Source organism: Ovis aries, chromosome 2, assembly GCF_016772045.2.
Source record: "Ovis aries strain OAR_USU_Benz2616 breed Rambouillet chromosome 2, ARS-UI_Ramb_v3.0, whole genome shotgun sequence".
NCBI lineage: Eukaryota > Metazoa > Chordata > Mammalia > Artiodactyla > Bovidae > Ovis > Ovis aries.
This window is the reverse complement of record NC_056055.1, coordinates 53,044,973-53,069,081: the sequence shown is the minus strand read 5'-3', so window position 1 is coordinate 53,069,081 and position 24,109 is coordinate 53,044,973. Positions and strand designations below refer to the sequence as shown.

At 39.0% G+C, this 24,109-nt stretch overlaps 1 protein-coding gene and 1 pseudogene across 3 annotated transcripts in view; one reads left to right on the top strand and one right to left on the bottom strand.

Annotated features, from left to right (window-relative positions):
- LOC101109422 (phospholipid-transporting ATPase FetA-like) overlaps positions 1-24,109 on the top strand; it is a 124,746-nt gene that overhangs the window by 61,490 nt on the left and 39,147 nt on the right. For all 3 annotated transcript variants that reach the window (XM_060409312.1, XM_060409310.1, XM_042243288.1), the window contains 6 exons: positions 2,051-2,123; positions 2,481-2,551; positions 3,780-3,862; positions 5,313-5,471; positions 6,708-6,796; positions 22,332-22,528. In XM_060409312.1, coding sequence (XP_060265295.1) covers positions 2,051-2,123; positions 2,481-2,551; positions 3,780-3,862; positions 5,313-5,471; positions 6,708-6,796; positions 22,332-22,528 — 672 coding nt within the window. The remainder of the gene's footprint in view (positions 1-2,050; positions 2,124-2,480; positions 2,552-3,779; positions 3,863-5,312; positions 5,472-6,707; positions 6,797-22,331; positions 22,529-24,109) is intronic.
- Positions 3,868-4,387, bottom strand: LOC101117475 (large ribosomal subunit protein uL15-like; annotated as a pseudogene).

Here is a 24,109-nt window from a genome sequence, read left to right as displayed (position 1 = left end):
AAGATCACAAACAAGTACAGATCTGAGGAAATTCAAGATTGAGGTCCAATCCTTTCTCATGGTGACCTTACACAACACCCTGTAGCTATAGTTTTATATATTTATATTTATATTTAAAAAAAATTTTTTTAATTACAGTTGATGTTCAACATTATATGTTATAGGTATACAATATAGTGAATCACAATTTTTAAAGGTTATACTTCCTTTATAGTTATTATAAAATGTTGTCTATATTACTTGTGTTGTACAGTATATCCTTGTAGCTTATTTTATATGTAATGGTTTTTTACCTTAGAGGATGCTTACAAAAATGAAAACAAAATAATATATATTAAAGAAATTAACAAATTATGACATGATATTAGTATGCAAGTGGTTATTACCAGTACAGTGGTCAGCATGGAGATGTCTGACCCCCTTCTCTGACTCCATTGGTAACCACTAGTTTGTTCTCTATATGTGTGAGTCTGTTTATTTTTTGTTATATTCACTAGTTTGCTGTATTTTTTAGATTCCACATATAAGTGATATCATACAGTATTTGTCTTTATATGTCTGACTAATTTCACTTAGCATAATATCCTCCAGGTCCATCCATGTTGTTGCAAATGGAAAATTTTCATTATTTTTTATGGATGAATAGGATTTCAAGAGACCCTGGTTCAATTCCTGGGTCAGGAAGATCCCCTGGAGAAGTGATAGGCTACCCACTCCAGTATTCTTGGGCTTCCCTGGTGGCTCAGATGGTAAAGAATCCACCTGCAATGCAGGAGACCTGGGTTCAATCCCTGGGTTCAAAAGATCCCCTGGAGGAGGACATGGCAACACACTCCAGTGTTCTTGCCTTGAATCCCCATGGACAGAGGAGCCTGGCAGGCTGCAGTCCTTGGGGCCAACAAAGAGTTGGACTCATCTTGAGTGACTAAGCACACACGTATCAAGAACTATAGTTTTAATCATAGAATTCTAGTATGGGAAGTTGTTGGGCATCTGATTCTGTTATTTATTGTGTTTGCTGATTCTTACTCATGATGGATTATTTCCTCAAGTGTTTTGATCTGTTGAAGCCTCTCATAAGATATCACTAAAAAAGTTAGTTGTGATTAAAAAGAAAATTAAAAAAAAGAAAGCTATAGAAATAAAAAGATAAAACTGAGTGTAAGAAATTTGTAAAGCTAGGAGTTACTGAATGAATTTAGTCAAATGAACTTCCCAAGGAGCTTGAGCACTTGGGTTTTATAAAACTATTACAGAAGAATTTGTCATAGAGTGGTTTTAGAGTAGGAGTTCACAAGCAGGGCACTAATGGTTAAACTTTGTAAGCCAGTGAATATCTGATTTATTTAACACTTGAGGTGAATTGTCTATATTCCAGAAAGTGGCGTCCTTTTTGTAGAGCACATGTGTTTGAACAGAGTTATTAATACCTTTGAAAAATTTTGTTTTTTGAGTTGTGATTTCTGTCATTGTAGTCAGTAATTCTGGCTACAAGCACATCTTTAGTTAAAAGCCACATTTTTTTAGCTATCAAGGGTAATGAGCCACACCTCTGTTAGTGTTCTCTCAGATATATTATTAAATGAAAAACACAAAGTACCAGAAAATTATGTATCTGGTATGTCATTTTTAAATGTATATCTTGTATGTGATTGTATGGATTGACATTTTCTCAAAAGAAATGCAAAAAAATTGCTCTAAGTGACAAAACTATAATCTGGGGAGACAGGAGACTTTACTTTTTCTTTTTCTATATTTTTAATTATTTGAACTGTATTTTTACCATATGTGTATGTTGCTTTTCTTAAAAATTATGTGCGTGTATATCTACATATACCATTATAGAGTTTTAGAAAACTCTTATAGCCTGATCAAGAGAAATGGGCCCCATTCTTGATATTGCTTGGGCAAGGAGTATCCCAAAGCAGTTTGGTCCTCCTCTGAGCTTTGAGTTCATCTCAGCTTTTATTCCCCCCTCGATTGTCAAAATAAGACTGTAGTGAAATTCTCAGAGCTGGCATGCAGGCATTTAAGGTTCACTTTCTTGCAGGATAGTGACAGAAAAATGGATGAATGTCCAAGTGGGAGATATAATTAAACTAGAAAACAATCAGATTGTCACGGTGAGTACCTCTTTGGGCTGTGGCTTTTTCTCTTTGGGCTTGAGTAGAAACCTTTTTAGCACTTCTGTGACCACTCCTTTTGGTGATATTCACCTGCTTCACTGTGCATCTAGAGATCACCAGCTCCTGTGGTAAGAAGTTTGTTCTTACCCACTTCTCACCACAACCCCAGGTAAAGTATGACTGGCTTTGAGAAAGGAGGTGTGTGTTACCAGTGATGGGTCTTGAGACAAAGAAAGTAAACCAAATGTCTATAAAATTCTTAGACTGAATAGCTGTTCCTGAGGTAATTGCTTTCGCCGCACTGTAATTTTAAAAGTCTGCCTTCCTTATCTTCTCTGCCTTTCCTGACCACAGGCTGACATACTATTACTCTCGAGCAGTGAGCCCTACAGTTTGACATATATAGAAACTGCAGAACTGGATGGGTGAGTGTTCCTTCCTCATAGTCCATTAAGATGGTTGAGTCAGCTTAGAGTGATTTCTCATTGAGGGAGGGCATGATGCAGAGAATGAAGTGCTAAAAGCTAGAAATATCCAGGTAAGATAGGAGGCCTCAAGTCTAAGGCTGAGCTCTTGACAGAGAGTTGAGCATCCAACTGGGTGCAGAATCTAGGCAAATATTCTCCGTCTTCAAATTGGAAACATTCAGTCTGACTATATTCAATAATGCTGAGTGGTAGGAAAGAGGTTAACCAAACTATGAAATTTCAGAATGTAGTTCCAAAGTTTCTTGGGGTGGGGGAATGAATACTGAGATAATTATGTACTGATAAACCATGTTCTGGAAAGGATTTAAGGTAGAAATTCATTAATGTGCAAAATCTAAGATCTTTGGAAGACAGAGGCCATCTTCAGAGAGCTTGTCCTGTGGAGTTTTATGTTAATCTGCATCCTTACAACTCTTCCTCTTAGTACCCACAAACTTTTTGAAATATGGCTTCTTTTTTACTTCTATCTCTGCATTTCTGTATCAAATAATGGTTAAGTGGGATCTCTTCATGGGTCCTATAAACATTTGTGAGACGAGGAGTACGTTTACTTGGAAGTGTTCACAGGTTCTTACCAGGACCTTACTCTTGAAGGGAGTAGGTACCACCTTCAGGTTATTTTGTGATGTTTCTTCAGCTTTTCTAAAGTAGCTCCACCAGCAAGATCGCATAGGTTGGTTAAAGTAGTTGATATGTGTTTCAGGGAGAGAGGGGAGCAAGTGGGCTAATATTTAGCTTCCTGGAGAAGGCAATGGCACCCCACTCCAGTACTCTTGCCTGGAAAATCCCATGGACGGAGGAGCCTGGTAGGCTGCAGTCCATGGGGTCGCTAAGAGTCGGACGTGACTGAGCGACTTCACTTTCGTTTTTCACTTTCATGCATTGGAGAAGGAAATGGCAACCCACTGCAGTGTTTTTGCCTGGAGAATCCCAGGGATGGGGGATGCTGGTGGGCTGCCGTCTGTGGGATTGCAGAGTCAGCCATGACTGAAGCGACTTAGCAGCAGAACCATTCCACCTCAATACTGTCTTTGAGAGACGATGACAATAGGAGTGACTCTGACAACTCCAGTCTGAAAGCCAAGCTCTTTTGGCAACAGCTGTTTTCTAAAGTAGGAGAAACTGGACCTGTACTGCTGTTACGTATGTGCATTCTTTGCTCTAGTGAAACCAACTTGAAAGTGAAGCAGGCCATCTCAGTTACCAGTGAGATGGAAGATAACCTGAAGCTTCTGTCTGCTTTTGATGGTGAGTTTTTTTTTTTTGAAAAGCACTTAACATTTAATGAATTTCCCAGCATGTGGCTTCAAGCCACCAGGACACATGTCCCACCTACACCCTTAATCTTCTCAGCTCTTCTGCTGAAGAATTTGGCCTTCACGATGACGGGCTGCTTTGGGAGCTTTCCTTTCCCCAGAACTTTGTAGTAACCTGATCACACCACATCAATGATAGGAGCAGCTCCTGTCTTGTTCTTGGCAGCATTTACTCGTGTCTGCTCACTAACCAAGGTCCACAATTTATCAAGGTTGACAGTCGGGCAGAAACTCTGGTTCCTCTTTAAGTGGTAATGCCTCATACCAACTTTCCCAAAGTATCCTGGGTGATATTTGTCAAAGTTGATCCTGTGATGATGCATGCCACCAGTATTACCTCGGCCTTCTGGGTGCTTATGGTGTTTGCCGATGCGGCCGTGGCCGTGGCTCACATGGCCCCTAAGTTTCCAGGTTTTCCTTAGTCTGGATGGCATGTCAGCGGCCTAGACGAAAGAGCAGATGGTGAGTTTTGAAGTAGATTTGCCAACCCAAATTTTTATCAGTAGAGGTGTGGTTAAAGTTTGATACAGCCATATAGTGAATTCTATATAACTCATAAAAAACAGTATACAAGTTGATATTTACTTATATGGAAAAATATTCACAACATATAAGGTAAAAAGATGACAATACACTATGCATAGTATAATGTAACATAAATTTGTCTTTGGAAATATATATATGTTTATGAGTATATGTATAGAAAAAATCTTGAAAAGATATACTTATTTCTAGGCAATGAGTAAATTTTACTTTCTCCTTTTTAATGTTGTATATATATATTTACAAAAGGCATATTTTAGTTTACTAATCATGAAAAAATTAACTTATTTCCATTTAAAAAAGAAGTCTAGGTTTGCTTTAGGTAGTTTCTGAATCTATTCAGATTTAGCTCATTTGATCTGGAAGTACTAATGGTAATAAGTTATCGTGTGGGTTGTTCTCTTTCTGGATAACCCATGTCACAGAATTACTCTTCTCTGAGGCCCAGAACCCTTTGTCTACCTTTCTAAAGGGAGCTGCTGAGAAATGGGCAGTCGCTGAGAAAGGATAGGAAAAAAAGATGTATGTATATTTTGAAAGAGGCTTGTTCTTTCCTCTTTTCTATTAAGCCACCTCTTTGCTGGGAAAGATTGAGGGCAGGAGGAGAAGGGGATGACAGAAGAAGAGATGGTTGGATGGCATCACCAACACAGTAGCCATGGGTTTGGGTGGACTCCGGGAGTTGGTGATGGACAAGGAGGCCTGGCATACTGCAGTTCATGGGGTCACAGAGTCAGACACTACTGAGTGACTGAACTGAACTGAACTGAACTTCCTGTTCGGAAATAATTAAGATTACAGAGTCAGGACTCTTATTCCTTTTTTTTTTTTTTCCTCAGGAGAAGTGAGGTGTGAGTCTCCCAATAACAAGTTGGACAAATTCACAGGAATACTCATGTATAAGGGAAAAAACTACATCCTGAATCATGACAGACTGATTCTCCGAGGCTGTGTCATCAGGAATACAGACTGGTGCTATGGCTTGGTGATTTTCACTGGTACGTCTTTCTGGAGTCACAAACCCCCAGCCTGCTGGCTTCCATTCATAGCCACATTGTGGGTACTTAGTTTTCATGATGTAGATATGATGCTCAGATATATACCAGAACACTATGGCTTTGAGGAAGGGAGGCAGGGAGATAGATGGATGGATAAAGGAATTAAGAAAAAACTTTTTTTTTAGGGGAAAAAAAAAATGACTTTTTTTCGAAACACTGAGCTGCCAGCATATCAGCCCCGCCTTTGATAGTGGAAGGCTTTGTGTTGCAAGGCCACAGAACATTCATGAGTCTTTCTCACCACATCTGGACACTAGACAAGGTACACACATAGAAGTATACATAGAATTAGTGTTTGAAAGGGGAACAGTGTGAAAGGGGAGGGTGTACATGTGGATTACTCACATGAGGAGAGAATAAACATGGTGCTCATTATGGAGAAGATAAAATACAGTGCGAAGTGTTCATGCCAGAGAAGATGCACATGTGGCTCCTGAGCAGCAGCCCATCCTGAGATGGCATTTAGAACCATAATCCTTTATACTTAGTGAGGGATTTTCTGGAGTTATAATGTAGTGCCCGAAAATGAAGGAGGCTTTTGTGCTCCCTATGCGCTCGGTGACGGTGAGTATTGGTGGCAACAACCACAGTAAGGTAATAATTTCCAGCTCTAGTCCCAGTGTGTCATTAAAAGTCCTTTATTTCTACTTATTGTTTGTCCTGTCATGAAGTTCAAAGTCTCTATCGCTCAGCTTCAGAGAAATCTCAGCTCCCACCTCAGAAGAAATCACTTGCCATTGCCTTTTACTTTCTCCATTTCCTAGTTAGAAACTTTAAATAGAGCCTGGTCCAGCTATGGGTTTCCTCAAAAGAAGGTGAAAATCTCCTTGTCAGAAGACCCTTTTTCTAAGCTAAATAAACCAGATGGTGATGAGAGAGAAGCTTGAGGCCCCCATTCTGACTTATCAATGAAAAACTAGACTGTCTAAGGTGCTGCAAAGAGAGGGAGGTATCAGCATTGATGCAGTTTGCAGAAGTAATTGGGATTATCCTAAGAAATAAAATTTCCATTCTTTGAGTTTGGGGCACCAACCACAAGTCTTTCTCCAAGGCTTTATCCTTTAGCATTGGAAAGAAGTTTGATAAAGTGATCATAAATGTGTATTTTAACCCAATTTCAGTCCTCTTGAGAATATGTAGTGATTCTAAGAGATGATGTCTCCCTGTTTAACTTAGGACCAGACACCAAAGTAATGCAGAACAGTGGGAAGTCCACCTTTAAACGGACACACATAGACCACCTCATGAATGTCCTTGTGCTCTGGGTAAGTTAAAGACCTCTTTTCTGTATTTTTACAAACAGGCCTTCTTCTCTTCCTTCTACAGCAGTAGCTGGTATTTTCAAGTCAGAATTTACTTGTCTGAAAGTCTCAAGCAGTTTTAGGACCCCACAAACTTATATCTGGACCAGATAAGAAGAAAACTCATTGACACTTTTTTCCCTTTTTCTTCATAGCCAATTTGACTCATGACCACTTCAATAAGATCTTACTTAAATTAATAAGATCACCTCACTTAAACTGATGATTTTCAAACTCTCTTTCCTTAGAGGAGGCTAAGGTCTGCTGCAGGGGAAATAGAGAAGATCAAGAGTTTTGTTCTGACCTCTTCATTCTGAAGTTCCTGCTTCAAAAAGAGCAGTCTCACATTTATCTGTTCTGTAAAATTTCAGTTAGAGAATAGAGGATTCTACTGCTAAGAAATGAAATTTGAAAAGCACTCAGTACATACTGATTATATGTGAAATCATAAAAAAAAGAGTACAAATGAACTTATTTACAAAACAGAAATAGTCACAGATGTAAAAAACAAATTTATGATTACTAGGGGGTGAGGGGAGAGAGATAAGTTGGGAGATTGAGATTGATATATACACACTACTACATATAAAATAGGTAACTAACAAGGACCTATAGGACAGGACTGTATAGCACAGGGAACTCTACTGAATACTCTGTAATGGCCTATATGAGAAAAGAATCTATAAGAGTGGATATATGTATAAATGATTCACTTTGCTGTATACCTGAAACAACATTGTAAATCAGCTATACTCCAATAAAAATGTTTTTAAAAAGCACTCAGTAGATGATAATCAGCTTTGAGAATAAAAGTTTAAATTGAAGATTAATTAGTTAATTTCCATGCTTATCATATGTGTGTGTGCATGTTCAGTCATGTCCAACTCTTTGCGACCCCACAGACTGTAGCCCACCAAGCTCATCTGTGCATGGGATTTCCCAAGGAAGAATATTGGAGTGGATTCCCATGCCCTCCTCCAGGGGATCTTCCCAACCCAGGGATCGAACTAGTGTCTCTTGCATCTCCTGCACTGGGCAGGCAGATTCTTTACCACTAGCACCCCTGGGATTTTAGAAAATTAGGAAGGTTCATTCATCTTTGAGACCAGAGATTAGTATTCACTATCTTTTTCTTTCCAATACTGTCTGCATAGCTTTCAGCAGTTGAAACAAAGTGACATTTCCTGGCTTTTTAATGAAGAAGATAATCATAGTTGAGAATTCAGAAAGGCAACAGAGGTAAATATGCCTTTGACAATATCAGAGAGTATATCATTAGGGAATAAGCTAGGTACTTAAGCCTAGGGTTGTCTTTTAAAACAAGGTATCTCCCATATGCCTAAGAAAGCTCAACTACCTGGTAACCTATCTGAAAGGTAGTGATAATACTTGACACCTGTAGAAGAGTTTTAACTTTTTAGAATATTTTCACATTCACTTACAGCAGCTTCACAACATCTATGAACAATAAGTCAAGAAATAGTTTTCCCACTGACAAATACACGCAAGTCATAGTAAAGATAAATAACATAAAGGCCCACAGAGAAATAATGTCAAAGACTCATTGTCAAGTCATATTTTTTTATTAAAGTGTAGCTGATTTAGTGTTATGTTCATTACTGCTATACAGCAAAGTAATTCAGCTATGCATATATATACTTCCTTTTTTAATATTCTTTCCCATTATGGTTTATCATGGGATATTGACTATAATTTTTTATGCTGTTCAGTAGGACCTTGTTGTTTAACCATTCTATATATAAAAGCTTACATCTGCTAACCCCAACCTCCCACTCCATCCTTCCCCCTTGACAACCACCAGTCTGTTCTGTATGTCTGTGATTCTATTTCTGTTTCATAAATAGGTTCATTTGTGCCATATTTTAGATTCCACATATAAGTGAAATCATATGATATTTGTCTTTCTCTTTTTGACTTCACTTAGTATTAATATGACAGTCTCTAGCTGCATCAGAGTTGCTGGAAATGGCATTATTTCATTCTTTTTTATGGCTGAGTAGTATTCTGTTATATATATGTACCACATCTTTATCCATTCATCTGTCAGTGGACATTTACTTTGTTTTCATGTTGTGGCTGTTATGAATAGAGCTACTATGAACCTAGGGGTGCATGTCTCTTTTTTAATTATAGTGTTGTCTGAGTATATGACCAGAAGTGGGATTGTTAGATCATATGGTAATTCTACTTTTAGTTTTCTAAGGAATCTTTATGCTATTTTCCACAGTGGCTGTACCAATATACATTCCCACCAACAGTGTAAGAGGATTCCCTTTTCTGCACACCCTTTCCAGCATTTGTTATTTGTAGACTTTTTGATGATGACCAGTTAACATGGTACTTCATTATAGTTTTGCTTTGCATTTCTCTAATAATTCGTGATGTTGAACATTTTTTCTTGTGTCTAGTAATCATTTGTGTATCTTCTTTGGAGAAATGTTTATTTAGGTCTTCTGCCCATTTTTAGATAGGATTGTTTGTTTTTTATTGTTCATTTGTTTATGCTGTTTGTATATTTTGGAAATTAAGCCTTTTTCACTTGCATCATTTGCAAATAATTTCTCCCATTCTGTAGGTTGTCTTTTCATTTTGTTTATGGTTTCCTTGTCTGTGCAAAAGCTTGTAAGTTTGATTAGGTCCCATTTTTTCATTTTTGTTTATATTTCTATTGCCTTGGGAGACTGACCTAAGAAAACATCAGTACAATTTATGTCAGAGAGTGTTTTGCCTATCCTCTCTTCTAGGAGTTTTATGATGAGGTCTTTTGTTTAAGTCTTTAAGCCATTTTGAGTTTATTTTTGTGTATGGTGTGGTGAAGTCATTTTTATTGAAAATCTAATATGTGCCAGGTATTATGAGGACCATAAGGATTTATAAGTCCTGGGTCCAGCTCTCAAGTATATACGTTCACTTTGGGGAGATAGAGTATCAATATGTGCCAGATGCTTTACATACATAATTTTATTCAATAATCACACCTATCCATCTAGGCATAACTTTTAAGAGTCAATTCTTTTTCTGCTATGCTTGCTATCTCCCTGTGGAGATAAAATTAAAACACGTGATGAGTCTATTTAACATGGAAATCTGACCACATGTGAAGAAATTATAAAATTTTTAAAAAGATCCTAAGAGCTTTCAGAGAGAAATAAAAGGTCATAAATAAGAATCAGAATGGCGTTGACCTTCTCAACAGCAACAGCAGAAGGTAAATGTTGTTGCCTTTGAAAGTCTGCCAGAAAAATATTTGCATCTTCTAATTCTAAATCCATTGAAACTGTCAATAAAATGCAAGTATAAAGAAATTTCAGTATGGGCAAAGACTCAAAAAAAATTTACTCCTTACGTATCTTCTCTTAGGAAGTTTCTAAAGTATACTCAAGCAAAAGAAGAGAATAAACCAAGAAAGATTTGGAAGCCAGGAAACATGCAAACACTGAAAGGAAGTCCTAGGATAGTAGATGAATAGCAGGCCTAGAGCAGATTAAAGCAGAGGTATCCGGGTTTCTGAGGTGGTACCAATGCAGGAGACTTAAGAGATGAGGATTCCATCCCTGGATTCCATCCCTGGAGGAGGGCATGGCAACCCTCTCAAGTATTCTTGCCTGGAGAATCCCCATGGACAGAGGACCCTGGCGGGCTACAATCCATAGGGTTGCAAAGAGTTGGACATGACTGAAGCGACTTAGCATGCACGCCTGCGTGGAGAGATCTGCAGTGAAAGTTTTCAAAGAGAGAATGTAGTTCTCTATTCAAATTCCTACAAGGTGGATTCAGCAGAGAAGTGGTGTAGATGCCCGGAGTAACTACACTAGCCAAGTAGCTGCTATGAATTCCTACATTTGTGAGCTTTCATGCAATCTTTCCTTTAGAAAATAGGGAATATTATCTTGGGTCACATGCTTCCTCTTGGGCATCTAGTTTAAGAAGGATGTTGCTGTTCGAGCCCAGTACAATGACTGTGAGAAAGTACAAATAGAAAATAAATTCTCTGACAGAGGATGAAGAACCGTCAGCAGACCCAAGAAGTTGATGGGCTTTGGGAAAGCAGAAAATTGCTAGATTGTACTGATAGGTAAGCCAGAAAGAATAGTGAAAGCTTTGGTGGCAATGCATTCCTGTTCAGCAGCAATGCATTCCTCAAGAGTAGTTCCAAGCTTGAGAGAGCAGGAATGGAGAGCAGGAATAAGATATGTGGATATAATAATCAGGACAACTAATTTTAAAAGTGCCCATAAAACAGCTTGGACAACCATTGGCCCTCTGTACCATCCTACCACCCCTATAGGCATCCATATAGCAAAAATAAATGCATTTGACTTCCAGTCTCAAACAAGAGAACTGCTTTCTGAAGAAATTTAACAACCTCTGCAGAGGGCTAGGGCTTCTGATGTGAGTGTCATCACTTCTGAGTAACACCCATTTTATTTTAAATTTGGGGGATTCAAGTTTGCCTGCAAGTTCCTTTTATATCCTTGGGTAAAAGCAGTGAACTAACACATTCTGCCTACCTACACAGACCTTGTGGTTCCATCTTCCCATTCAGGGGAGTGGCCTGCTAGGGAAATAAAACTATCCAAAGGAAATAAAGCCAACCTATAATGGTCAAACTACTCTTTTACTAAAAACCAGGTGCACAAAAGAAGAGGATGAGGATAAATAGAATAACTGACTCTGAAAAAAACATTATAATTCAAAAGAGAAAAGAACATTCTAAAGAATTTCACTATTCTTAGAAGAAATAATTGCACAAATAAGAATAGACTGAATTTTTTGGGGGGCTATGCTGTGGCTTGGGCATCAATCCTGGGCCAGCAGCAAGAGTGTGGAAACTTAACCACTGGACTGCTAGGGAATTCCCTACAATTTTTTAATCAAAGAATAAAATAAGCAATCTAAGAACAACAAAAAAGAATTTTGGAAAGTAACAATTACTGAAATTAAAAAATCAATAGAAGGGCTGAAATAAAGAGTCAAAAAATACTCCTAGACCTTAAAACTAAAAATCTAAGAGATAAATAATTTTTTTAATTGGAGGACGAACCAAGAACCCCCACAGGATCTCCCAGGAGTATCAGAAAGCAAAAATGGAGGGAACTGTATTGTCAAAGAAATAATAGAAGAATATTTCCTATAATTGAAGAAGAACATGAATTTCAGATTTAAAACATCCATTAAACATCATGAAATTCTAGAGCTCCAGTGGTGTTTAGAAGTACCTCAAAGTTTTCATAGAGATAAGAGTAAGATACGAGCAAACAATGAGAATTAGATTGGCAGATTTCTCACCAGCACTACTGAGTCCTGGAAACCAGGAGGTTCATACCTTCAAAGTTCTTAGTTTGACCTAGAAATCTACACCCACGCAAACTACAAATCAAGTGAGAAAGCAGACTTCTTCCTCTCATGGGAACTTTATTCTGGCTGGCAAAGGCTGCCTAGGCTTTTGCATGGCTTGCTTCTTTTCCAGGATTTAATGTCTCCCTTTCAGAGAAGCCTTCTCTACCACCCATCTAAAGTGGGCACCACCTCCACCGAGACCTTTTTTATTCTGTTAACTTGTTTTATTTTCCTCACAGCATTTAGCACTAGTTAACTTGTATTTTTCATTTCTTGTTTGTTTTCCACCTATATCCACAGGATTACAAACCCCCTGAGAGTTAAGACATTGTCTTTTATCACCACTGTATCCCAGTCCCTAGAACTGTGTTTAACATAGAATCAGTTCAGTTCAGTCACTCAGTCGTGTCCGACTCTTTGCGATCCCATGAATCGCAGCACACCAGGCCTCCCTGTCCATCAACAACTCCTGGAGTTTACTCAAACTCATGTCCACTGAGTTGGTGATGCCATCCAGCAATCTCATCCTCTGTCGTCCCCTTCTCCTCTTGCCCTCAATCTTTCCCAGCATTGGGGTCTTTTCAAATGAGTCAGCTCTTCGCATCAGGGCACCAAAGTACTGCAGTCTCAGCTTCAGCATCAGTCTTTCCAATGAGTATTCAGGACTGATTTCCTTTAGGATGGACCAGTTGGATCTCCTTGCAGTCCAAGGGACTCTCAAGAGTCTTCTCCAACACCACAGTTTAAAAGCATCAATTCTTCGGCCCTCAGCTTTCTTTATAATCCAACTCTCACATCCATACATGACTACTGGAAAATAACACATAATAGAAGCATCATTATTCTGTGCTGAGTTAGTGAGAAAGACAAATGAGTGCCTGAGCTACCAAATTATGAGCCTCTAAGGTAGAAATTATATCCATCTCTACATCCTTGGGAGTATCTTGTACAAAGCTGTTCTCGGGAAGTATCTTTTGAATGGTTACTAAATGAAGAAATGTTCTTGAATTAGCTAGGTTCTTATCAGCTCAGCATTTTTGTTTATGTGGTATTTTTGCCAAGACATTGTCAGTGTAGTTAGATATAACACACTCTCATTTCTCAAGCTGAAGCAGAAATTCTTCCCCATTTGAACACTTCATTTCTTCCCCATTTTTAGAAATGATTCTTAGGGGAAATTCTGACAGAGACAGGAAGCAAGATGAGTAAAGATGCTTCTTGATAAACCCATAGCTGAGCTGGAGTCTCGTCCTTTCCCTGTGCCCAGAGCTCCCCAGAGCTCACAGTGACAATGCTTTGTGAACCCTAGTCTCTTTAAGTAGGACTGTATTTGTGGGGCAAAGAAAAAAAAATCAATGTTTGAAATTTAAATGATGCCAGAAATCCAGGCTGTACTTCTGGAGTGAAGGTACAGTGAAAAGCACAGAAGTGAAGGGCCCAAGGACTGAGGAGTATTCTTTTTACAGGCTGCCTATGACTGTGATCAGCAATGGCCTTAGTTCTTGACAGACTTGAGAATCTCTTTCAGCCTTTACTGGAGACATAGTGCAAAATGGGAGGTTATCTGCTCTTCTTGGGTCTGACTGGCCCTATAATAAACAAAGTAATGTTTGGGCTTTGTAGCAACAACCAATTTCTTATTTCTTTCTTCCTATACAGAGGAAGCACTGTGAAGCTTTAGAGACTAAGCACCAATAAACCCCATCACAGCATGAATGTTTCTTAAGAAAGACACCATCTGCAAGATTTTAGAAAGTCTCAGGATGGCAGGAAAAGCTCTAGGAATGAGGAAAGAGCAGATTGTGTACTGCCCCTGCAGGCCTTTCTGAGTGGGAGAAGCCCTGCCCTCCGGGGCTTGGTCTGATACAACTGATTTCCTTTCTGGTTGAGGGGAGGGCACAGCCCTAGAAATGACTGATGGGTCATTAACAGGGATGGAGCAGAAGCAGTGTTGAAGGTCCCTCTGTAATTTTCTCCCACAACTTTAGAGGGTGTCAAATTATTTATTCTAATAATTTAAAATAATAAGAAATAAATTTATATTTATAAGTAAGTAATCACTTTTCACTTTGATGCATTGGAGAAGGAAATGGCAACCCACGCCAGTGTTCTTGCCTGGAGGATCCCAGGGACGGGGGAGCCTGGTGGGCTGCCATCTATAGGGTCACACAGAGTCAGACACGACTGAGTGACTTAGCAATAGCAATAGCAACAGTAATTTAATATCATCACTTTACCTTCCTTACTTTTTATCAACTGGAGTTGATAGAGTTGGGGCAGGAGAAGTGGCAAGTAGAGGAATATGCTTTCAAATTTAATATTGGGAGGTTCGTGACATTGTACAGGAGACAGGGATAAAGACCACCCCCATGGAAAAGAAATGCAAAAAAGCAAAATGGCTACATGAGGAGGGCTTAAAATAGCTATGAAAAGAAGAGAAGTGAAAAGCAAAGGAGAAAAGGAAAGATATAAGCATCTGAATACAGAGTTCCAAAGAATAGCAAAAAGAGATAAGAAACCCTTCCTCAGCGATCAATGCAAAGAAACAGAGGAAAACAACACAATGGGAAAGACTAGAGATCTCTTCAAGAAAATTAGAGATACCAAGGGAACATTTCATGCAAAGATGGGCTCAATAAAGGACAAAAATGGTATGGACCTAACAGAAGCAGAAGATATCAAGAAGAGGTGGCAATAATACACAGAAGAACTGTACAAAAAAGATTTTCATGACCCAGATAATCACGATGGCGTGATCACTCATCTAGAGCCAGACATCCTGGAATGTGAAGTCAAGTGGGCCTTAGAAAGCATCACTATGAACAAAGCTAGTGGAGGTGATGGAATTCCAGTTGAGCTATTTCAAATCCTGAAAGATGATGCTGTGAAAGTGCTATACTCAATTGCCAGCAAATTTGGAAAACTCAGCAGTGGCCACAGGACTGGAAAAGGTCAGTTTTCATTCCAATCCCAAAGAAAGGCAATGCCAAAGAATGCTCAAACTACCGCACAATTGCACTCATCTCACATGCTAGTAAAGTAATGCTCAAAATTCTCCAAGCCAGGCTTCATCAATACGTGAACCATGAACTTCCTAATGTCAAACTGGTTTTAGAAAAGGCAGATGAACCAGAGATCAAATTGCCAACATCCGTTGGATCATGGAAAAAGCAAGAGAGTTCCAGAAAAACATCTAGTTCTTTATTGACTATGCCAAAGCCTTTGAGTGTGTGGATCACAATAAACTGTGGAAAATTCTGAAAGAGATGGGAATACAGACCACCTGACCTGCCTCTTGAGATATCTGTATGCAGGTCAGGAAGCAACAGTTAGAACTGGACATGGAACAACAGACTGGTTCCGAATAGGAAAAGGAATATGTCAAGGCTGTGTATTATCACCCTGCTTATTTAACATATATGCAGAGTACATCATGAGAAACTCTGGGCTGGAAGAAATACAAGCTGGAATCATTTTCCAGGAGAAATATCAATAACCTCAGGTATGCAGATGACACCACCCTTATGGCAGAAAGTGAAGAGGAACTAAAAATCCTCTTGATGAAAGTGAAAGTGGAGAGTGAAAAAGTTGGCTTAAAGCTCAACATTCAGAAAACAAAGATCATGGCATCCGGTCCCATCACTTCATGGGAAATAGATGGGGAAACAGTGGAAACAGTGTCAGACTTTATTTTGGGGGGCTCCAAAATCACTGCAGATGGTGACTGCAGCCATAAAATTAAAAGACGCTTACTCCTTGGAAGAAAAGTTCTGACCAACCTAGATAGCATATTCAAAAGCAGAGACATTACTTTGCCTACTAAGGTCCATCTAGTCAAGGCTATGGTTTTTCCTGTGGTCATGTATGGATGTGAGAGTTGGACTGTGAAGAAAGCTGAGCACTGAAGAATTGATGCTTTTGAATTGTGGTGTTGGAGAAGACTCTTGAGAGTCCCTTGAACTGCAAGGAGATCCAACCAGTCCATTCTGAAGGCGATCAGCCCTGGGATTTCTTTGGAAGGAATGATGCTAAAGCTGAAACACCAGTACTTTGGCCACCTCATGCGAAGAGCTGACTCATTGGAAAAGACTCTGATGCTGGGAGGGATTGGGGGCAGGAGGAGAAGGGGACGACAGAGGATGAGATGGCTGGATGGCATCACGGACTCGATGGATGTGAGTCTGAGTGAACTCCAGGAGTTGGTGATGGACAAGGGGGCCTGGCGTGCTGTGATTCATGGGATCACAAAGAGTCGGACACGACTGAGCGACTGAACTGAAATGAACATGGAAGATGACTCTACACATGGACATCACCAGATGGTCAATACCTAAATCAGATTAATTATATTCTTTGCAGCCAAAGATGGAGACGCTCTGTACAGTCAGCAAAAACAAGACTGGGAGCTGACTGTGTCTCAGATCATGAACTCCTTATTTTCAAATTCAGACTTAAATTTAAGGAAATAGGGAAAGCCACTAGACCACTCAGGTATGACCTAAATCAAATACCTTACAATTATACAGTGGAAGTGAGAAATAGATTCAAGGGATTAGATCTGTATGGCAGAGTACCTGAAGAACTATGGGTGGAGGTTCGGAGGTTCATGACATTGTACAGGAGGCAGGGATAAAGACCATCCCCAAGAAAAAGAAATGCTAAAGGGCAAAATGGTTGTCTGAGGAGCCTTACAGAAAACTGAGAAAAGAAGAGAAGCTGAAGGCAAAGGAGAAAAGGAAGGATATACGCATCTGAATGCAGAGTTCCAAAGAATAGGAAGGAGAGATAAGAAAGCCTTTCTCAGGGATCCATGCAAACAAATAGAGGAAAATAACAGAATGGGAAAGACTAGAGATCTCTTCAAGAAAACTAGAGATACCAAGGGAACATTTCATGCAAAGACGGGCCCAATAAAGGACAGAAATGGTATGGACCTAACAGAAGCAGAAGATATTAAGAGGTGGCAAGAATACACAGAAGAACTATACAAAAAGATCTTCACGACCCAGATAACCACAATGGTGTGAATACTGGACTAGAGCCAAACATCCTGGAATGTGAAGTCAAGAGGACCATAGGAAGCATCGCTATGAACAAAGCTAGTGGAGGTGATGGAATTCCAGTTGAGCTATTTCAAACCCTAAAAGATGATTCTGTGGAAGTGCTGCACTCAATATACCAGTAAATTTGGAAAACTCAGTAGTGGCCACAGGACTGGAAAGGGTCAGTTTTCATTCCTAATACAAAGAAAAGCAATGCCAAAGAATGCCCAAACTACCACATGATTGCACTCATTTCACACGCTAGTAAAGTAATGCTCAAAATTCTCCAAGCCAGGCTTCAACAGCATGTGAACCGTGAACTTCCAGATGTTCAAGCTGGATTTAGAAAAGGCAGAGGAACCAGATATCAAATTGCCAACATCTGCTGGATCATTGAAAAAGCAAGAGAGCTCCAGAAAAACATCTATTTCTGCTTTATTGACTATGCCAAAGCCTTTGAGTGTGTGGATCACAATAAACTGTGGAAAATTCTGAAAGAGATGGGAATACCAGACCACCTGACCTACCTCCTAAGAAATGTGTATGCAGGTCATGAAGCAACAGTTAGAACTGGACATGGAGGTACACACTGGTTCCAAATTGGGAAAGGAGTACCTCAAGGCTGTATATTATCACCCTGGTTATTTAACTTATATGCAGAGTACATCATGAGAGATGCCGGGCTGGAGGAAGCACAAGGTGGAATCAAGATTGCCAGGAGAAATATCAATAACCTCAGATATGCAGATGATACCACCCTTATGGCAGAAAGTGAAGAAGAACAAAAGAGCCTCTTGTTGAAAGTAAAAGAGAGTGAAAAATTTGGCTTAAAACTCAACATTCAGAAAACTAAAATCATGGCATCTGGTCCTATCACCTCATGGCAAATAGATGGGGAAACAATGGAAACAGTGACAGACTTTATTTTGGGAAGCTCCAAAATCACTGCAGATGGTGACTGCAGCCATGAAATTAAAAAATGCTTGCTCCTTGGAAGAAAAGCTATGACCAACCTAGAAAGCATATTAAAAAGCAGAGACATTACTTTGCCAACAAAGGTCCATCTAGTCAAGGCTATGGTTTTTCCAGTAGTCATGTATGGATGTGAGAGTTGGACTATAAAGAAAGCTGAGCACTGAAGAAATGATGCTTTTAAATTGTGGTGTTGGAGAAGACTCTTGAGAGTCCCTTGGACAGCAAAGATATCCAACCAGTCCATCCTAAAGGAAATCAGTCCTGAATGTTCATTGGAAGGACTGATGCTAAAGCTATAACTCCAATACTTTGGGCCACCTGATGGAAGAACTTACTCATTTGAAAAGACTCTAATGTTGGGAAAGATTGAAGGCAAGAGGAGAAGGGGACGACAGAGGATGAGATGGTTAAATGCCATCATCGATTTGATGGACATGAGTTCAAGCAGGCTCTGGGAGTTGGTGATGGACAGGGAATTCTGGTGTACTGTAGTCTGTGGGATTGCAAAGAGTCAGACACGACTGAGTGACTGAACTGAACTGACATGGATGGTTCAAAAGGAAAGCACAGCCAGTAGAACTCATCATTAAAGTTTAATCTGAGCCATGAGGATAAGCCATTCTGTCACATAACTCAGTGAAGAGAAGCAGAACAAAGAGGGAGTAAGATTAAGAAGAGTTTTATGACCCCAGAGAAATCTGCATCACAAAGAATGGAACTACTCAATATGAATCTGTACTAGGCTAAGAATAAAAGCAGATTTTGTTCTTTTTTATCTTAATGCTCCTGCTTTATTCTCTTTCATCCCTCATTCAACTCTCAAATCTCAAATATTGAATGATATTGAGGGTTTATTACTAACTTTTTAAGTGATAAAGGTATCATGATTTTGTGTTTAAGTAAGATCCTTTAAAGATATATATTAAACAGTTTGCAAATAAAATTATATAATGTGAGAAATTTGCTTAAAATAAAAGAGAGGACAGAGGAGATTTGGAATAAAATAAAACCGGCCATGAATTGATCATTGATGAAGCTGGGTGATGGATACATAGGGATTCATTATAGTATTTAATATCTTAATATGTGTTTGAAGTTTTTTATAATAAAAAAGATTTTTAAATCTCATTTTTTGAGAATGGTCCTAGTTAGATCTGCTTCTTCTGACTTCATACTCTTGTCTTCAAAGACTTTCTATTAGTGACTCAAAGTTGAGACCTGCAGTTTTCTACCAGTAGAGATGGGTTACTTTGAACAGTTCACACCTTGTGACAAAGGGCGTAGGTTTGAAGACCTCTGAGTAGACTTAGAAGTTCACAGTAACATAATACATGTCTTCTTTGTAGATATGTGGGCATATGATGCTGATGGAATGTAAAATTGTATAACCACTTTGGAAAGCATTTGGCAGTTTCTTAAAGAGTTGGGCACTTATCAAAAATTACAGAATTCCCTTTTTCATAGCTGAATAATGTTCCATTGTAGTGTGTGTGTGTTTGTGTCTGTGTGTGTGAGTGTGTGTGTATCACATTTTCTTTATCCATTCTTCTGTCGATAGACAGATTGTTTCCATGTCTTGGCCGTTGCAAATAATGCTTCAATGAACATGGGAGTGGAGATATCTCTTCAAGATAGTGATTTAATTTCCTTTGGATATATACCCTGAGGTGGGTTATATAGTAGTTTTATTTTTAATTTTCTGAGGAACCTCTGTACTGTTTTTCAAAGTGACTGTACCAATTTACATTCCCACCAAGAGTATCATGATAGTTAGTGATGTTTATCTTTTCATGTACCTATTGGCCATTTGAATATCTTCTTTGGAAAAATGTCTGTTCAGGACCTTTGCCCATTTTTTAATTGATTTTTTTTTTTTTTGCTATTGAGTTATTTTCTTAAATATTTGGGATATTAACTCCTTATCAGATACATAGTTTGCAAATATCTTCTCCTATTCAATTGATTGACTTTTTATTTTGTTGATTGTTTCTTTTGCTGTGCAGACACTTTTTAGTTTTATGTAAATCCCACTTGTTTATTTTTGCTTTTGTTGCTGGTGCTTTGGATGTCATATTCATAAGATCATGTCCAAGACTTCTGTCGAGGAGTTTTTTCTCCCTGTTTCTATGTTTTCTTTAGGAGTTTTTTGGTTTGAGGTTTCACATTTAAACCTTCTGATTCATACCAAGTTAATTTTTGTGAGTCGTATAAGATCAGGGTCCAGTTTCATTCTTTTGCATGCATATGTCCAATTTTTCCAATACCATCTTGTCTCCCTTTCAAATATTAATTGACTAGAAGTGCATGGGTTTATTTGGGGGCTCACAGTTCTGTTCCATTGGCCTATATGTCTGTTTTTATGCCAGTACCTTACTGTTTTGATTACTATATCTTTACAATATAGTTTGAAATCAGGAAATGAGATACATTCACCTTACATCTTCCTCAAGATTACTCTGACTGTTTGAAGTCTTTCATGCTTTCATATAAGTTTTAGGATTGTTTTTTTCTATTTCTGTAAAAAAAAAAATTGCCATTGAAATCTTGATAGGGATTGTATTGAATCTATAGATAGCATGAATAGTACAGACATTTTAACAATGATTAACTCTTCCAATCTGTGAACATGAGATATCTTTCCATTTACTTGTTTTCTTCAGTTTCTTTCATTAATGCCTCAGTCCTATTTGATTATGGTGTATGATCATTTTAAAATGCTGTTATATTTGGTTTACTATTGGGAAACTTTGCATTCATCAGGGATATTGGCCTGTGTTTCCTTTTCTTATAATGTCCTTGTCTGGCTTTGGTACCAGAGTCATGCTGGCCTTGTAAAATGAGTTCAGGATTATTATCCCCTCCTCCTCAAAGTCCTTTTCTAAACATAGTTCTCAAATCCGTCTTATTTCTTTGCAGCCTTTCCCCTCCATGCCCTTTCTCTCAACCTAAGAGTCAGACACAACTAAGTGACTTCACTTCTTGACTAATGGCAAGAAAGTTGATGTTATCTAGAAAAGAACAGTAATCTTAGTTCAATAAGAAGGTATCATCTTTAATCTGAACATTACCCCTAGGCTGATTCATTTTATTCAGTTAGAAAGAATTATTGGGCCTTGTTTGCTTAAGATCTCAATCTTATCTCTTTTTTCCTCTTTAGTGTCTAAAAGTAAAGGCTTTTCCAGTTCTTTGATGACCCAAGTGAAAGTGAAAGTAAAGTCATTCAGTCGTGTCTGACTCTTTGTGGCTCCATGGACTGTAGCCCACCAGGCTCCTCAGTCCATGGAATTCTCCAGGCAAGAGTACTGGAGTGGGTTGCCATTTCCTTCTCCAGGGGATCTTCCCGACCCACGGATTGAACCTGGGTCTTCTCCATTGCAGGCAGATGCTTTACCGTCTGAGCCACAGGGAAGCCTCAAATTTCACTCTATTCCTCTTGCAGTTATTCGCCTACTTCAAATCTTTCCTTTGTCAAAGTCAGCCCACACACACTAATATTCTAATTATTTCCAACCACTTCCCTTAGAGCTCTAGGCTCAGTAGGCACATGGTCTGCCTTCCTATTTTACCATCTTCTTTCTGTAAACATGATTGCCATATTGTCAGCCTTTTACATCCATTTCCTTCTCACCTCCCCACCTGCAACTGCTAATCCAGTGTGACACTTTTTATACTTTTGTTAAAGCAGAACCTCACTTCAATAATGGAGTAATTAAGAGCTTGGGTTCTGGAACTGGTCCAAAACCTGTCTCTCCTGGATAGTAGCCAGATAACTTCAGGCAAAATACTTTTCCATTCTTAATATCAAGTTTATTATCTATTATTAAAAGACAAGAATAATATTAAATAATACACATAGAGTACTTAGCACTGTTATTGGCACTTAATATTTAATGCATTTTAGTTACTGTTTTGTCCTATCAAAATCCCAAGGACAGCTCCTGCTGGGCTTTCTTTTCTGTCTTGTAGGCTGCTGCCTAGAGACTATGAGCTTCAGGAGGGACCTCCCCACCCCGCCCTCCAAGAAAAGAGAGAAGCTTTGTTGAGAGAGAGACTCCAGATGGTAGAACTAAAGCAGTACATCTTGGATGAAATGTTAATTTAATTCTTTTTTTGATTTCTAGATTTTCCTGTTTTTAGGCTGCATGTGTTTTCTCCTAGCAGTTGGTCATTACATTTGGGAAAACAACAAAGGTTACTACTTCCAGGATTATCTGCCGTGGAAAGACTATGTCTCTTCATCAGTTTTCTCTGCCACCCTTATCTTCTGGTCCTACTTCATTATCCTCAACACCATGGTGCCTATTTCCCTCTACGTCAGGTAGGCTTCTTTGACAGCTGAGGGAGGAGCTGACTTCTTCTGGGGGAGGATACTTCCTTCTTATTCCCCAACTAGACTATGAACTTTCAGGAAACACAGATGCTGTGCTCTTTAACTCTTTACTTTCCAGAGTGCCTGGTGCACAAAACACTCTGAGAAATATTTAGAGTCTCCATAAATGCTTTCTATGTCCAGAATACTGTGCTAGATACTATGTGGGTTATATAATAAAAAAATTATTCCTACCCTCAAATAATTTATAATGTACATGACTAAATAAGTCATAAAACACATGAAATAATTAGAAAACAATGCACACAAATTTTGTGTTTAGGTACAAGCTAGGCAGCCCCTAGTTTATCAATGACCCAAATTCTAAACAGTCATTTGTAAATGACTCAGAACTCAGAATGCTTTTTCCCCCAGAAACAATGTAGCAAACTGCAGGTGGGTGTGATTATGACTTAAATTCTGGTTCCTAAAAATTGGAGAAGGGATTTCTTTGGAAGGAATGATGCTAAAGCTGAAACACCAGTACTTTGGCCACCTCATGTGAAGATTTGACTCACTGGAAAAGACTCTGATGCTGGGAGGGATTGGGGGCAGGAGGAGAAGGGATTGACAGAGGATGAGATGGCTGGATGGCATCACTGACTCGATGGACGTGAGTCTGAGTGGACCCTGGGAGTTGGTGATGGACAGGGAGGCCTGGCGTGCTATGATTCATGGGGCCGCAAAGAGTCGGACATGACTGAGCAACTGAACTGAACTGAAAGGATGTTTCCTTCCCCTTTTCATGAGCACCTTGGACAAAAATTTGAAATATAGATAAAATAAGTTTTTACTGTATTTTAATCTCCTTTTTCGAGTTCCAGCATTCCCTTTCACATAAACGGACCCAAACACATTTTCTGCATCCTTTTCGGGTTTTCTAAACCCTACATTGTGGCATCCCAACCCTAAAAGCACCCTATATGCGTGTGTGCTAAGTTAGCTAAATTATCTTACTAATTAAACATTTATTGAACACCTACTGTGTTACCAACAAAGGTACCAACAAAGGTCCGTCTAGTGAAAACTACGGTTTTTTCAGTAGTCATGTATGGATGTGAGAGTTGGACTATAAAGAAAGCTGAGCGCCGAAGAATTGATGCTTTTGAACTGTGGTGTTGGAGAAGACTTTTGAGAGTCCCTTGGACTGCAAGGAGATCCAGCCAGCCCATCCTAAAGGAAGTGCCTGAATATTCATTGGAAGGACTGACTGATGCTGAAGCTGAAACTGCAATACTTTGGCCACCTGATACAAAGAACTGACCCATTGGAAAAGACCCTGATGCTGGGAAAATTTGAAGGTGGGAGGAGAAGGGGATGACAGAGGATGAGATGGTTGGATGGCATCACCGATGCAATGGACATGAGTTTGAGTAAGCTCCGGGAGTTGGTGACGGGTGGAGAAGCCTGGCATGCTGCAGTCCATGGGGTCACAAAGAGTCTGAACAACTGAGTGACTGAACTGACTATGTGCCAAGCACTATATTAGGTTACAGAGAAAGATACATGAATAATAAGACAGCCCTTCCT